We start from the raw sequence: 17714 nt of genomic DNA on the forward strand, positions 1-17714 counted from the left end.
GTTATGTAAATAAAAATAATTATTTTACTTTATAGTTTGTTCAAAGGAAACATTTAAGTGAAATGTAAGTATACAAAGGATGTAATAAAAGAAAACATCAAGGGTACTTCTCCTACCACACTTTATTTATAGAATTCTAGTCATGGATTACTTTTTACTTGGAAAAACAAAACAAACACATAGGAGTAAAAAAGGGAGTAAGACATTTAGTTCAAAAACATAACCTACTGTGTTCTTCTTAGAGAGTCTTTGATTTGTAGTAGAGAGCCAAAGAGGTAACAGATGAGCTTCTGTTGTAAAAATGTAATCTTCTATGTCAAAAATAACGTCTTCTTTATCCGCAAATAACAGGTAAAGATATTTAAACATTTCGGCCAAGAAGAAGGAATCCATTCTAAAATAAAAGGATACAAATAAATCTAAGAACATAAAAATATCCAAATGCCAACTATCTGAAAGCCACAGAATCAAGGTCAATAGACCTGTCTACACCAGTACAGACATCCAAAGAACTATAGAATGTATCTATCCTCTGGTGTAATAGCCTTGACTCCAAGCATATTCCAAGGAAATGAAAAAGACCAGAAGGGCTGCCTACCACACAGGTACACTAAATCTTGTCAATACTGCAGACAAGGTTTTTCTGTGGGCCTTCTGAGGGAGAGTTTTCCATTTCTTCTACAGGGAACCAACAACAGGGAGGTAATGCAGATGACCTTTACTACTGAGGACCATATAAGAATCTTCAATTAATATTAATTGAACTGGATAAAGTAATACAATTTTGATGCAGCCATTTAAGTGATAACCAAGAAGGCTTTAAAAGTAATCATTTACAAAAAGTTACATGAAAAAAGCACAACACAAAATCACATGGATTATGATGATAACTTTGTAAACATTTAAATACCTGCCAAGTGTGACTTTACAAATGATTTAATGTTATAACGTTTTAACAAACATTTTAAAGGAAAGCTTTTATAAAAAGTGGTAGGAAAAGAGCACAGTCGTTAGATGGAGTTACAATAACAAGGAATTTAATTATATGTGCTACTTCCCGAAGCATCCTAGCTTTTAGCAGTTACTAGACAGGCTGCACAGTTTCGTAACTGGCCAAGCACAATTCCTGGCACACAGCAGGCACTCAATAAATGTTTGCGAATGCAAGTTTGAACAGCATTACTAAAGAATGAACTGGAGAGGCAGTTGGACATAGCGGTAAAGAGCTGGGGCTTTGGAAATAGAAAAGAACTTGTGATGGCGAGCTACGTGCCCAAGGGGATATTATATAAGGACTGTGAGCTTCAGTTTATCCTGAAAGGACATAATAACAGTACATGCCTAACAGTGGTGCAAAGACTAAATGTCATACTATAATGTCAACTATTTAGCATAGCACCCGGCATGCGTATGAGCTCAAAAACAGAGCTATCATTATTTTTCCCAGACATACATGATGTTTTATTTTGGAACAACAACTGTAATGTTTCAAAACTTCTTTGAACATTTTGGATGTTAATCATTTTATAACAGATAAAATACTTCCCTGTCAATCTGCAATACACTTATGGTAATTCAACTTTTTCTGGAGGACTGACAGTTATTACCATAAGCATATGCTAGCTTAAGAACTGTAAACTGATGTGCAAGATTTTGATTTTTGGCAAATTCCACAAGTGATTACGAAACAGATGATTTGTAAATGCTTAGAAAAGACTAGAGACGTGGTAAGATCACTGCAGTATGAGCTGGGTAAAGTTAGCAAGTTTGGGTATCGTATCACATAATCTATTTTGTACTTGAAAACCATAAATATGTACACAAATGCAAACACAAAGGCATTAAAAATGTCTGGAAGACTGTTTCTAAAACTGCCAACAGTGATGATCTTAGGATGGCAAGTGGGGAAAGTATTGTAGGGAAGATTTTCGTATTCTTTTTGCCGTTTAAATTCTTTAACTGATCATTTATTATAAGAAAAATATAGATATTTCTTTTTTGAAACCTGTGTGTGGGGGGCCAGGGAATGGAGACACTGGTGAGCCAGACGACAGCACCGGTAGCTCCGCAGGGGAACAAGCAACCAAATGCAAAGAGCAGGACATGGAAGATTTTAAGGCAAAATTATCTAAACCCCAGATCCCTGAAAACAGGAATTCAGCTAATACATTAGATGACTGAGATGAGATTTAAGCCTTCTTTTTCGTCTAGAAACGCACACACACACACAAAAAAACCCAACAAAATGAAATTTTGCTGGGATGAGTATCAAGTTCTAAGTTTGCACTTTTAAAAATCAAATCAGTTTCTGAAGAGCAGGGTAGAGAACACCCATTTGTCAGCAAGTCATTGTCAAGTATCTGAGGTCAAATGGCCACAAGTCCACTGTCTGTGAAACGTAATAAAGCTGCTAAAGCACATCCAAGAACGTGGTAGGACAAGGATTAGGAGTTCTCAACCTTTTGCTGGGCCAAATGCATGCGAGAGACGCAACACTACCACGAGGAACAGTGAGCAGACCAAGCGGTGATCCTCAAGTGGAGAGAGGGTGTGAGCCCACCAGCCCCTCAGAAGATGACCCGTCTTGCGCCTGGACCCAGACAGCAACAGCGCTTCTGCACCAAGCGCACCTCGGGCCTCGTTAACTCTGGACGTGATGCTTTAAGGGGCACTCTGCACACTGGACTGCGCAACCAGATGCGGCACAGGAGGCCGCCAGAGATGCAGAAACAGCGCCGCGGGAGGGACACTCAGCAGGAGGAAGAGGAAGGACGCTGACTTTAGAAACACGGAACTCTCTGAACAGAGCAAATCATGTCTTCCTCTGTAATTGCTCCACCTGCTACGTTTCCTTCTGCTCTAGCGCTCAGCTCATCACGTGGCTGTGATTACTTCTTTACATACCTATCTTCTTCACTGACCGTAAGTCACAGGCCGGCAGGGACTGATTCTAATTTATCTTTTCATCCTCTTACCCAAGTGCAGCGTCTGGCGCACAGCAGGTGATTAATTACTGTTCCTTGAATGAGCTGCCAGTAGAGCATATAGTCAAAAGCCTATCTGCCTTGATTAGAATTAACCTCACTAACTGTGTGACCTCAGGCAAGCTCCCCATCTCCCTGTGCCTTGGTTTCTTCATCTATAAAATGAAGATCATAATAGAAATTATACTTCAGAGGGTGGCTGTAAAGGATCAAATGAATTAAACATAGAAAGTGCTTAATTAGAAGAGTTCCTGAAATGTAGGAAGCAGCCAATAAATGTTACAGATAAATACAAAAGCTATCTGCTTTCATTTCTTGCTGTTTTCTGTGTGTCTGCTTCCAGAAACCTATCCATTTCTTATCAGCTGTGGTCAGGGAAGGAGGTCCCAAGCCTAATTAACTAATATCTAAATGCTCGGAGAGAAGGACTGAGGGTCAATTCTGCGAGTAGATAATGAGAGTTGTATTGCACCTGTCCCTAGTTCCTCCGCCGGAAACTCCTTTTACTACTTTCCTTTTTCTAGTTTTCTAGTCCTGATTCTTCAGGACACAGGACGCTCAAGTGACTGTCATATCCCAATCTGCATTTCACATCCCTTTAGTATGTTTCATAGCACATATACAATGCTTTAAAGCCTGTTTATCTGCCTGCCCCAGTGATTCAATGATAGAAAAGACATGTCTTTTTATCTTTAATCTTCAAAACCTAGCATAACTCTGGCACATAAGACACCTCAGTAAATATCTGTGGAATGAACCCTTGCTAACCAAATGCACAAACAAACTTTAGTGTTCATTTAGAAATGTGTTGCTATGTTCTGGACAGTTAAAATAACAGAATCAAATGATCTCAGAATAACTGGAATGTTAGTGAATATCATATTAACCAAAGGGTGCTTTTCATATCTTGAATACTCCATGTCAACTACATCTATCCAGTATCCAATGAAATAGAAACTGCCAATGGTCCTCCCCAGCTCTCCAAGTCAGCAACAGAATAAGAATATACACATTAACCACGATATTGCTTTTGAGGAATTCTTGACTGAACAGGAATCATAAGCCAGATCATTAGTCATCATCTTGATAATTTCTAACATTTTACATAATATAAAAAACTATTAACAAAGAAGAAAACCCCAACTTTCCTAATACTCCAAAGACCAAGGTTCTGATGTTTAACAATCATTTATTCATCTATTTAAAAATCATTTGAGCACCAACTATATGCCAGGAACTATGGTAAAAACACAGACTTTTCAAACAATTTAAAATAAGCCTATTCAAGAGAGTTTAAAAAATAAGCACAATGAACTAAGGTTTGCATCTTCAAATACCCTTTGTAAAAGCATTAAGCTGATCTGAAATCTGACTAATAATATTTTGTGTTGTTTCAGAGTTACCCTGAGGAAAGGGGAGGTTGGAATTGTTTTACCTGTCCTCATGACTTCCAGTACGAACATCCTTCATGGCAGCAAATCCGCAAGGCACTCTAGCATATTTATTTAAATTTTCAATAAGTGTTTTCCCTACTTCAAGGTAGTAAGGATCTCCTGTAGCCTATTAAAAAGGAGAATATATGTATACATATACATAGCTTACATAGTACCATATAACCATTTATTTATCAAATATTTATTGAGTACCTACTAGGTGCCAGGCATTATATCAGGCACTGGAACACATGTTACATAGAACCTAGTTCTGAAAGTAAGCCATGGATCTGCTTTATGAATTTCTTAAATACACAACTGGAAAGCTGCACAACTGTACATCTTAGGCTTTGGATGAAATTTCTAAGGCCCAGAAAGGTTGCCTGATTAAAAGAAGGCAAGAGACATGCTTTAGAAAGCAGCTCTAGAATATAAAATTTCTCTTTAAAGAAATGCTTTGTAAATATTTTGAAAAGGCATAAAACTTAGATGTCAGTTCTTGCATCTTTCAATAACTCTACGAACTAGGTGAATAAGAACCATGATATATCCAACCATTATAACATTAAACAAGAACTTTGAAAAGCCGATACTATTACTATAAGATAGTGAGTTATCCAACAGAGAATAGGAGCTAAATAGCAAAAAGAGAGTTAAATTCGCTTACTTTATACAAGAAGTAGGTACTTTCTGCAAATTCTGGCCTTAAAGGATGTTGAGCCCAATGCACCCTGAAATCTGTGGTAAATGCCTAGACAAAACAACACACAAATAGGCATAAAAATGTGATTTAAAAAAATAAGTAGTTCTAGAATATATAGTAGTATATAAATTAGATCACAAACAAGAAAAAATAGTTAAAATATTGATAACAATTTTCATCTATAAAATGAAAATTTTCACTGCTTAAAATCACAATTCATTTTTGTGAAGGCTGTTATTTTTACCAATTAAATGGAATTGCTTTTTTAAATGATCACTTTGGCTATTAGGAAGTTTAGGAAAAACTATGACCTCAGTAATGCCACTACACAGGTCCTCACTGTCTGCATAATTATGTTCTCTTCTTTTTCCTTATCTCCACTTTTTCCTCTTAGTTATTAAGTCTCTCACTCTCCTATTTCTATTTTAGCATATACTCTCTTTTTTTTTTAAATTTATTTATTTATTTATTTATTTTTGGCTGTGTTGGGTCTTCATTTCTGTGCGAGGGCTTTCTCTAGTTGTGGCAAGCGGGGGCCACTCTTCATCGCGGTGCGCGGGCCTCTCACTATCGTGGCCTCTCTTGTTGTGGAGCACAGGCTCCAGATGCGCAGGCTCAGTAGTTGTGGCTCACGGGCCTAGTTGCTCCACGGCATGTGGGATCTTCCCAGACCAGGGCTTGAACCCGTGTCCCCTGCATTGGCAGGCAGATTCTCAACCACTGCGCCACCAGGGAAGCCCTGCTCTCTTTTTTATGAGTCTCAAATCCTCTGTGGCTTGAAACAAACACTTTAGGAAGCCTTCTAAATTGGTGAGATGCTTAGATATCTCACAGAGGGTAGTCAATAAGTAGGGATAGAACAAGGCCATACAAAATTTGGAAATTTTTAATGGTACATTTCTGGAAAGCCAAATGGTATGCTATTAAAATCTTATGGTATCAAGTTAGCAAGAATACTTATTACTAACATATAAAAACCAGGGAGAATAATTCTTAAGCAGCGTGAAGAAGAGCTAACATTTCCAAACTTCCAGGGAGCATGTGTGATCAGCAAGATTATGTTCAATGTATATTGTTTTCATAAAATAAGCTTTAGCAAATAAAAAGTACAAAAGTCTCCCTAGCTGGTGGGTACACGTAAAAGTTAGAATGAGACACTGTGCAATGCCATGGATTAGAAAAGGTTGAGAAATACCAATTTGGGATTTTTTTTTTAACATTAAATTAGTAAACTATCAGTATTATCCTAAACTAGACTTCTCTTAATACACGAGGAAAAGGAAAAACATATACAATACTGTGAAAACCAAAAATATATTAATTAAATAAACTATTTAACCAGGAAAAATGAAAAAGAACCAACCAACCTTAAAGATGGCATTTTCTACCTTTAAATTAGCAATCTATAGTATATGTAAATTAGAATTCCAAAGATGATTTGCTTACCTCTGGTAGAAAATTGTGTTTTTTAATCACCTGATATAACATTTCATGAGTTTCAATAGCAGGTCTAATATCCCCCTTTAAGACCTAGAAACCAACAATAACAACAAAATTATCCAGTAAAATATGAGTTGACTTTATCTATAATCATTATATAAACAGAAAAATGTAGATTAATACAATTTTGTAGTGTGACTCTGTTTTGGTAATTCAATTTTAGAGATCACAAATGCACTTAATTATAATCATTTTACTTTAATATTAAGAGAATTAAAAGAGGTTTTTTTTACCTGCAAACCTGGAAAAAAGGCAAGCAAAGCATCCATCCAAGTCCGAGCATTCAGCATTGGCTTGTGGATATGCACATCAAGTAGAAGAGGTGGCTGGCTTATGTACCTCATTATGGCATCATAGTGCTAAAAAAGATCACAATATGTGTTCATGAAAGTAGATGAAAAAAGCTGTACTATTCTAAACACAGCATATCATTAAATATGTGAAGAAATGAAACCCGAATTTACATATGAGTAAATTTACTAAGTAACTGTTAATTAACTATGGAAATAGTTAAATTCCTTTAGATGGAAATCTTTGTAAAATATACTATATATACTCCCCTATGTTCTTAAACTCTGATGCAGAATATTAAAAACTATAGATAAAATGGGACCTTCTGAAGGGTATAGACCTAAACATCACTATCCTGCAGGACTGTGGCCCAAGGATGCTCTTACGTCCCCTTGAAATATAGTTACAGGCTTCTATATCACAGAATTAGTTTCATTTTCTCCTTTGTCTAGGAAGTTTGCTCCGTAGGCAGCTAACGTAACATTCTGGTGCTCGTCTACCTATAAACTAATGCATCTCATCACTGTTGCCACTCTTACGGTCCACTGCCTCTGCCTTTTATGGTCTTAAAAACTCTTTTCCCCTTCTTTTATCTTCTCCTAGATATTTCTCAGCCTTGACAACAACAGGTTGAGCTGTCAGAGTCAATGAATGATAACAAACCAATAAAAAAAAAATCTGTCCTCATGCACCTCAAGAAAGTCTTGTTATAATCTAATAAATGATATATTAAATGATATATGTAATAGTGTTTCTAAAAGTATTCAGTGATGACTTATTAGGACTTTTACTAGGTTCTTTCCCTAACTCATCTATTATTTATTAACTATTATTGAGTACCTGATAGATCTTAAAGCACTGTTCTAATCACTTCATATGCATTAGCTCATTTAATCCTCCCAATAAATAGTACTAGCATTCCCATTCTGCGGATAAGGAATAGAGGAAAATAGCTAAGTTACTTGCCCAAAGCCACAAAACCAGTGGCACAACCAGGATTTAAACCCACACAGGAGAACTCGGATACTTTTAACCACTATATTGTACTATCTCACAATAATGTGGGTGAACTCACGGGTGGGCAAAGAAATGGTAAATTATTTTGAAAAGAATGTACTGACACAGCTGATGAGTTTACTATAGTTAATTTCAATTTGCTTTAATTACAGACAAAGGCGATCCAATAGGGTTCAATAATCTCTCCCTTCTCCCCTAAAAACATGCCTGTGAGTCTGATCCACACTTAAGACTTACAGACCTGCTTTTGAAATGAATACTCACCGGTTTGTTCAAGTCTCCAAAGCCCTGCACACTTGGTGTGGTCAAGGACTAGGCCAAACTTCCAAACTATTCTAAAAAGAATTAGAATCCAAAGGAGAAAGCTTTGGATTTCAATAAATTCTCTTCCTTGTATAAAAGATTAGGTAAAACTCAAATCTACATATTTTATTACTCACTGGAAAATCTTGAAAACTTATGATAGATGAAAATAAAACTACTTTGTAAACTAGTTTTTGAAATGTATGTAGTGTTTACCCTGTCCCTGTCCAACATCATCAGGGAATACTGACCAAAAAACTACTACACATTTAAAAATAATTTTTCAGAATGTCACCTAGATGATTGAGTTTCTATCAAAATCTGGCAAATTAAATTGGCTCTAAACTTAATACAAAATTGGAACAACTTACTGTATTAAATCTTTCCAGAAAGCTGTCATCTCCAAGCAAGACATAGGCTTTCAACAGATATTCATAATATGAATCAATCCCTGCTCCAACTCCACTATCTATGGAAAATACATATAAATGTGATTTTTTTATTAAACCAGTCTTAAAAATTCTTCATAGAATACAGTAAAGGTACTAGTACACGAAGAATGAAACATTAGTCTAAACACGAAATTGTTGAAAGTAAAAATTACACATTTACAGAAATATTAACCTTACTATATGAATAATAGTTACTTTGTTGATAATAGATTGTATGTTAAAAAAAAATCTTGCTTTGTAAAATTGGCTACAGAAGTCTTATTTTAAAGTCTTATTTAAAAGCAGGAGATACTAGTTTTAAGAATATTTTTAAAGCTTATTTTCTTAATGAGGAACTTCAAAGAGGAAGCACTAGAAGGTATTATTATGCAATTACTGGATCCTTAATCACTTAGACATCAATCTTTACAGTTATAATAGATACGAAAACAACACTGCTGCTGTTTGGAGGTGACAGTTCTAATTGCTGAAGCTAGCACAACTGCTGGCTCTTTCCTCCAAGATCATCATAGAGGACCAAAGAAAGAAAATAACAAGAAGAAAACTGTAAGAACTTGGTGGGGGATGGAGGGGGAGGGCTTTTTTCTGGAGCAGAAGGCAGCCAGGCATAGCTATGGAAGGATCAAACAGTAGAAAAAAAGCTGGAGCTTTGCTCTTGCTTCTCTCCTACCACTGCCTTAAGATACAAAGTCTCCTCCCATACCTGCTACAACTCAGATCTATGCCCCAGGTAGCCTCAGGAATAAAATCAGGGCACCACAGAAGTCCTGTGTGAGGAACTGAACTCAAAAAGAGGTGGGAACTAATTTTAGACATTCTCTTCCCCACCCTTTCCCCTCCAAACTCTTAAGGCTGGTGAATCACAATCTAAATTATAATTACAATTACAATCTTAGAAATCCCTATACTCAGGACACACTCCAGGCCAATCAAATCAGAATCTCTAGGCGTCCAGGCATTGGTATTTTTAAAAACTTCTTAGAATTCATCCCTAAGATAACTGGGGCTGACAGGGATTGGAATTTGACCTCCCCACAAAGTAGGTGACAAGTGAACATGAACTTATAGGACAAAAACATTTAAGATGCATGACTTTTTAAAAAGAAGAAGAAAGTACTGGAGTAGGAGTTTATCAGAGGAAGAAAATATTAGAACAAGCAAACCAAGAATTTAAAATTAGTCTCATAAACACACTAAAGAGATAGGGAAGATATTAGCAACACAAAAGGAGAAGAAAATAAATTTTTAATTGAGAAGAAATTATGGAATAAAAATATAACAAAATTCCATAATAGACGGGATACACAGCATCTAGGATACAGCTGAGGAACAAATTAGCAAACTACAAGACTGCACGTAATAAAAGGAATTGCAAAAAGAGATAAATAAAAATGAAAGAGATAAAATAACTTCTTAAAAAAGATCAACTTTCAGCAATTAAAAACACAGATTTTAAATTGAAAGAGCCCATAGAATACCAAAAGGAGAGATAAAGAAAATTCTACACATAAAATTATTGTGACATTTTCAGAAATTTCTCTTTGTCATTGATATTCTTAATTTTCCAGAGAAAAAGGAGATCACAAATAAGGGCATAAAAATCAGAATAACAGATTTTTTAACAGGATGTAAGAAAACAATAGAGTTATATTTTCAAAGACTTGAAAGAAAAGAACTTGAACAGAAAATTATTTACAGCCAAACCGTCTCTCAAATATGAAAGCATAATAAAATTATTGTTAGACATGTAAGGCCTCAGAAGCTATTAAAAGCTACTGAAAACAGTTGGGATAAACACTTATATAAGAAGAGAGGCAAATCTAAGAGATGTTGCAAGAAATATACAAAGTACAGGTGACAAAATACCTTGTTAAAGTTTATTATCTTTAAAGAAAGAGGGAGGGGGGCAGCACTAAAACCAAAAGAAAAAAGAGAAAACATTCATAATCAAAAAGAACTAAATATCTATATGATATCAACATAACAGAGGATGAGGGTTGGAACAGAGGGAAACAAAAGGATGGGAGAGCATGCTAAAGTTCATGTCTCACTAGGAGGTAAATATAGCTTTCAATTAAAAACAAAAGGATTAAAAGGAAACAGAAAAGGTGAGACACACTGAAATAATAAGATAGTATATATAAACCCAAATATATTAAAAATACCAATAAACATAAATGGACTAAGTTCACCAATTAAAAGACAAAAGACTAACAAATGGATTTTTGTCAGTAAATCTGTAAAATCTATAAATTTTACAGAAGGTACACTTATGGCATGAGCACCTGCAAAAATTGAAAGTAAAAGGACAGAAAAAGACTTATCAGGCAAATATTAAGCAAAATAAAGCCAATGTAGCTGCACTACCAACATATTAAATAGACTTTAACACAGTATTATTAGAGATGGTCACTACATAATGATGAAAGGTTCAACTAAGAAGAGACAGCAATTTTAAATGAATGCACCCAATATATAAAGCAAAAATATAACTACAAGGAGATACTAATAGGTCCACAGTCATTGCCAGAAATTTTACCCACCTTCTTTAATTCTTGATATGTCAAGCAAACAGAAAATCAGCAAGGACCTGCACAACATTATTAACTGAGCAAACTGACATATATAGAATTTTATAACCAACAATTAGAAAATATATATATTTTTTCTTAAGCACAAGTGAAAGCTGACCATGTTCTAGGGCAAAAAGATAACCTTAATAAATTTCAAAGGATAGGTATCATATAGATCATAAGTATCATATAATATCAATAATATTTTTTTAAAAGCGCAAGTAACCCAATAGAAAATGGACAAAATACAAGAACATCCACATTAAAAAAAAAAAAAAAAAAGGAAACATATATAGCCAATAAATACAAAGAAGTGTTCAACATCATTGGTGATCAAAGAAATACAAATCTAACCACTATGGGAAATCATCTGTACACCTATTTGATTGGCAAAATCTTTGAGTCTGACAACCCAAAGTGTTGGGAGAGGATGCTGAGCCACAGGATCTCTTTTATGTTGCAGGTGAAAGTGTAAAGTGGTGAAACAACTTTAGAAAACAATTTGACATATCTCTTGAAGTTGAACTTTAACTTATCCTATGACCTAAAAATTCTACTCCTAGATATACAGACAAAAGAAACTTTTATACATGTATAACAGAAGAAACAAAAATATTCACGGCACTAGGGTTCACAAGAGTAAAATCGTAGAAACAACCTAAATGCTCATAAATAATGGTTTATTCACACAATAAAATATTATGCAGCAGTCAAAAAAGAAAGAACTACATGCAACAATGTGCAAGAATTTTAGCAATATAATTTTAAGTGAAAAGTCTCAAAAGGTCTCATACGACATGATGCCCTTTTATAAGTTAAAAACAAAACAAAAAATGTATTTTTAAGGAATACATATAGATGCAATAAAACGGTACAAAAACGAAAGCAAGGGAATGATCAATACAAGATCAGAATGATGGTTATTTCAGTTAGAGACAGAGGTATGAGATTACAGAGGTATGGAGAGTCAAGGACCATATGCAGAAGTAGTATGTTATAAAGTTAGTTGCTTTTATAATGGATGGTCCATCTGTGGGTGGTTACTACATTATTAAAAATGACTAAATAAAATAGGCCATGCATGGGCCAATGAGGAGAGTGAAATAAGAATTAAGAAAAGAAATTGAAAAATTCTGAAGCCAGGATTCAGATCAGTTTCAGGAAGGGACCATTTAGATAACACTTTGAAAAATTTTAGACAATAGTGAATAGAGGCAATAATCTTATTTTAATATGTTCAAATTAATATTTATATCATTTTCATTCATTTAAATATACGCAGTTATTTTTTATTTTATATATAACATAAGCCTTTAGGAAAACAGAGAAATGTGTAACTTAGACAATCAAATCTCATTAGGAATAGTCTAGTATATTTCCATTTGTCTATGCCTGTTTTATAGGGGTGTCTTATAAAGATAAAATATTTTTTATATGATCTTACATCCTGTTTGTTCATAAAACATTGTTATATGCTTTGTCCCCTGATCCAATTCAATTTAAAAACTTACTATTTCAATACTGATGCGAAATAATTCTCAAACACTGATGTTGTTCTTTACTGTTGATCACTTAGATTGTTTCCAAGTTTTCCACTACCACAAATAATTTTATGTGATAAACATCTTTGGGAACAAATGATTTTCTACCTTTTATATTGTTTCCTCAGGCTAGTTTCCCAAGAGTGAAATTATTAATCAAAGGAACTAACATCACATTAGTGAGCACTTACTTCCTAGTAAGTGTAGCATATGCCAGGCAGTTATAAGTTCTTTACATTAACTCATTTAATCATAATTCTAACTGATTCACTTTGCTGTATAACAGAAACTAACACAACATTGTAAATCAACTATACTCCAATAAAGATTATAAAAAAAAAAAAAAAACAAAATCATAATAACTCTATCACGTAAGTACTATCATCCTCATTTTACAGATAAAGATACAGAGGCACACAGAGGTTAAATAATTTGCCCAAGATCACATGGCTTCAATTCCAACAATATGGATCCAGGGTCTATGCTCTTAGCTACCATGCTATATACTATTTCTGGAGGTAGGAAAAAAACCCATAAGGGTTGGTGATAATATTAAATACAGATTTTCACTTAATTACACCTTGATATGAGATGGCTGAGGTATTCTGATCCTCTAATCTTCAAAGGAGTTAGCTCTATTGTTTCATCTATAATGCTGTAAGGCATGAAACAGGACACTAAGCCATCTAGAATAAGCGTGCTATTATTTGGCACCAAGGAAGAAAATGTGGCTACACTGGTTAAAATTCTAGCAATCTTGTGAGAAACTATGCTTTATACTGTCGTAAAGACTATTTTAACAAATAAAAATCCTTTATTTCCCAACCATTTTGAGGATGTCAAGGCTTAATTTGAAAAGCCCAACTTACATACCTTTTCGTACCCAATCTCCAGTATGAATATTTATAGTCACGCCCACTAAATTACTACTTCGCTGTCTTTTCTCCCAGAGAAAATCAAGAGCTTTTCTTGCATATTCCTATAATAAAAAAAAGAAAAGCATACTTGAAGAATTGCATATCTTTGGCAAACAGGAAACAAAGAAACAAAAATCAAAGGCCCATAGTATATTTTAAGGATTAAGTAAAATTCCAAAGATAGTCACTTATAACATACATTAAATTTCCTTACAGGTCAAAAATACTGGCTCTTTCAGCCAATTGAGTTTAGTTAAAAAGATGCTATTTAGTGCCAATGATCTCACTTTGAGACCATCCTTGTTCATCTACTCTTGTAGTACAGGTCTGCATTCACACACATGTATTATTCAAGTAAAAAGAGCTGGCATAATTAAATTAACTTATTAAAATAATTTCTATCTTTTAAATGCAAAGTGAAAATCTCCTTAGATACTCTAATTTACAAAACTGGAAGAGAATTTCAAAGTTGGTATGCCGTCTTTGAAACAGAATAGACATTTCAAATCCTACATTTTAAACAGCCAGCAACTTCGTTAGTGAAGAGTAAGTAAATCAACTAGTATTCATTTGACAATACCAAAATTATAACCTTATAATAACATTTTTCTCTTCTTTTTTATTTATTTTTGTCCCTTAGACACTAAATTAAAATTATTTCTGGTCAAATTCTTGGCTTTGGATGAAAATATGTTACAAAATAAAAGCAAAGAACATGTACAAAAGAGTTTCTAAGTTAAAATTAATGTCAGAGCATGAATCTACTCAGCATTGCAGAAGTACTTCTATAAAAGAAATCATTAAACCAATTTGTCAGTCTGCAGATTGAAGAATAGGGTGTAAAATAGTCTTAATTCTTGACTATTTATGCTGAATTTTTTAAACAAAGCAGATTGCAACTTTACTTAATGGTATAATTTCAGAGCTGGAAAGTTTCATAAAGATTACATTTCCCTATTCCTATCTTATAGTTAAGGAAAGAGGCCCAGTGAAATCAAAGATTTAACAGAAGTTTAAAACTGAATTATAAGACAACTAATGAGAATTCAGATCTCTTTATATAGCAATATATTAGACCAAAAAGTCAACAAACTTTTTTCTGACAGGGGCCAGACAGTAAATACTTTAGGCATTATGGGCCATTCAGTCACTGTCACAATTACTCAACTCTGCCACTGTAGCACAAATACAGTCATAGACAAAAATAAATAAATGAGCATGGCTGTGTTCCAATAAAACTTTATTTACAAAAACAGGCAGTGGCTGGATTTCACCTCAGACTGTATAGTTTACCAGCCCTGTATTAGCTTGAGTCTCTGTCAATTGCATTAGGTTGCTTCTCTCATAATAAATCACTGTACATTCAAGAAGTTAAAGAAAAATCACAGTTTTAAAATATAAAATAACCCAGTGAAAAAAGGTTGGGCTTTGAATTCAGAAAGGCATGGATTCTAATTCTGGTTCCACTCATTCACCCTTTAGTCAAATATCTCTGAACCTCACTTTCCTCACGTGTAAATGCATCAGTATCTCAGAGTCTGTAGGCCAAATTAAATTAGAAAGTATGCAAAAATGACGTTTTTGTAAATGAAGGGAAAATATCAGTCAGCAAGTTATAGAACAAAAATTAAACCAAACAAGATAAACTTGTCCTTAAGATACTTTGAACATACAACCACACAAAGACCATTTAACTTGTTTTATTTACACTCAGATCCAAGGTCTCTAATGCTAGCATATAGTCCCTATTTATGATTGTTCTATGTGTACCATTTGCTGAATTTTAAAAAATTCTTCTAAGTTATATGTTTGAAAAATTGGCTGTTACTATTGCACTCCAATGACATGGTTAAACAATTAGCTAAAATAAAAAGTGCAAGACATAGCTAGTCCACAACAGACTATTCGGGGGATACTAAGTCTTTGGATGATGAATAATATTTCCCCTTGGAGTGAACAAACTTACAGATGAGACTTAAGTGCAAAAAACAAACTCAATGAGACTTAAGTGCAAAAATTTCACTATGTTTTAGAAGATTAGTGAAGTTTTCAGAAATGAAATAGACCATCTAGAAGTCTAACAATAAAACACAGAGATAGTATTTCATGTAAGACATTTGTGATATCAAATTTCATATAATATGGCTAAAACATTTTGTAAGAATAAATCTAAAAATTTACTTTATAGTTCGTGAACAAAATGCAAAGTTGTACTTAATATAACTTCTATGTTTTTCACAATTAAAAACTATGTGCTGGAATTTAGACAAAAAGTTCACTGAAATAACAGAAATCATCCAGTTCATTGTCTTAATACTCGATCAATGAAGAAAAGCTATAAAGTTAGTTATGCCCAATACCCAGGAAATCAAAGACTATGAAAAGCAAACCTCAAATATCGTTGCTCCTGTGAATCGACTTAAAGCAGCAAACTCAAGGATCAAGGTACCTGCACAAGCTGTACAGGTATCTGTTTCAGTTCCTGTCCGAGCTTCCGGTTTTCTGATACCAAACTTTAAATTAATCTAAATAAAATCAGAAGATTATCATTAGCAATTATCAAGAGATAATGACTTCTGGATAAGAAACCATTTTTCAATCAAGACTTTTAATCAAGTCATGAAAATAACTGATGAAATAACTAAACACTGAAACTTTATCTGATGATCACTGTGACTTTCCAATTAACATCTAGGGAAGTACATTCTAAGCACATAATATTCATGGGATAAATAAGTTTTCACTTAGCTCCTTCCTCAATGATATCAAAATTCAGTATCATTATAATAATTACACAGAGGAAATACCTTCTATAACAACACTGTTCTCTGGACAGTTTGAACTAGTTAGCACCAGAATAGGAAACCATACCAGTCCTAAAAGAAATTAGGTTTAATTGAGAATTTGTGAAAAAGCAGTACTATATTAAATAGTCTTTCACAGAGAAAAAACTAATTAAGTTATAGTATATATTTAAAAGGAGATTAAAATTTTATTTACAGGTTTAAATAATTTTGAAATATAGAGTATATTACCTTGCTGATAGACTAACAAATAACACAAAGAAAAATTTTTCAGCCGGCCAAATAATACCACAATATAAACCTGGATTAACCAGAACCAACCTGACCAGAAACTAGCCCTAAGGTTTTATGTGAGTTTAAAAAAATGACCATTGACTATTACAATAGCATTTCTGTCTAGCAAACACTTCTGAGTTAAACCCATTAATGCAAATGCTATCAATTATGTATTCATATCCAAGAGAGGTTGATTGTACAAATTTTCATGAGCAAAAGAAGTATTTACTAAGTGTGTTTAAGAAAGGATGGGAAGGCAGTTATTTTCTACCTGTAGTCCTCTTCTAAAAAAATAATCTTTAAAATTTTCTTGATACTTCAGAGGATAAGAAAATAATACAATTTTCTTTGTTTTACTATAATGCTGTTAGTAACTTCTGTTTCAATTTCTTGTCTGCTTCTCATGTTATGGCAAAAGTGAAGACATGCCAGATTCGTCAAAATTCAGCGCCTCCATTTATAACAAAAACTAAAAATATTTACTAAAAGTAAATTCAATTAAATAAACATTTAGATGGTTTAAAATAACTTTGCTTTCAATTTTAATATGCTAAGAAAACAAAAAGATTAACAAGTTTAAACCACACTAATAAGCAAAGAAATTTCAAATTTTAAACCACACAAGCAAAGAAATTTCAAATTAGAACACGTTTCCATTTTTTTCCTCCTTAAATTGGCAAAAGAATGATAATATACAGCGTGGGCAGCAGTACAACACACGCACTTTTACACAACACAGGAAGTATAAAAGTAGAACCTTTCTGGAGAGCAACTGATCAGTAAGTACACAAAGCCTTAAAAAGCTCTCCCCGTTTTACGACTTATTATTTTCTCTTCTAGTAATTTATCCTAAGGGAGAAATAAGTTAAAAAGATGCATATAAGGATATTCAAAGAAGAGCTGTTTAAAAATATCACAAA

General features: G+C 33.7%; 1 protein-coding gene across 8 annotated transcripts in view; it reads right to left on the bottom strand.

The window, feature by feature from the left end:
• Window positions 1–17714, bottom strand: part of EDEM3 (ER degradation enhancing alpha-mannosidase like protein 3) — an 80038-nt gene that overhangs the window by 37068 nt on the left and 25256 nt on the right. For all 8 annotated transcript variants that reach the window (XM_036851370.1, XM_036851335.1, XM_036851364.1 and 5 more), the window contains exons 7-14: window positions 16105–16239; window positions 13671–13776; window positions 8603–8700; window positions 6854–6979; window positions 6567–6650; window positions 5085–5168; window positions 4420–4544; window positions 229–394 (exon numbers count right to left, since the gene is read on the bottom strand). In XM_036851370.1, coding sequence (XP_036707265.1) covers window positions 229–394; window positions 4420–4544; window positions 5085–5168; window positions 6567–6650; window positions 6854–6979; window positions 8603–8700; window positions 13671–13776; window positions 16105–16239 — 924 coding nt within the window. The remainder of the gene's footprint in view (window positions 1–228; window positions 395–4419; window positions 4545–5084; window positions 5169–6566; window positions 6651–6853; window positions 6980–8602; window positions 8701–13670; window positions 13777–16104; window positions 16240–17714) is intronic.

The sequence above is a fragment of the Balaenoptera musculus genome, chromosome 1 (genome assembly GCF_009873245.2).
Source record: "Balaenoptera musculus isolate JJ_BM4_2016_0621 chromosome 1, mBalMus1.pri.v3, whole genome shotgun sequence".
NCBI classification, from domain to species: Eukaryota; Metazoa; Chordata; class Mammalia; order Artiodactyla; family Balaenopteridae; genus Balaenoptera; species Balaenoptera musculus.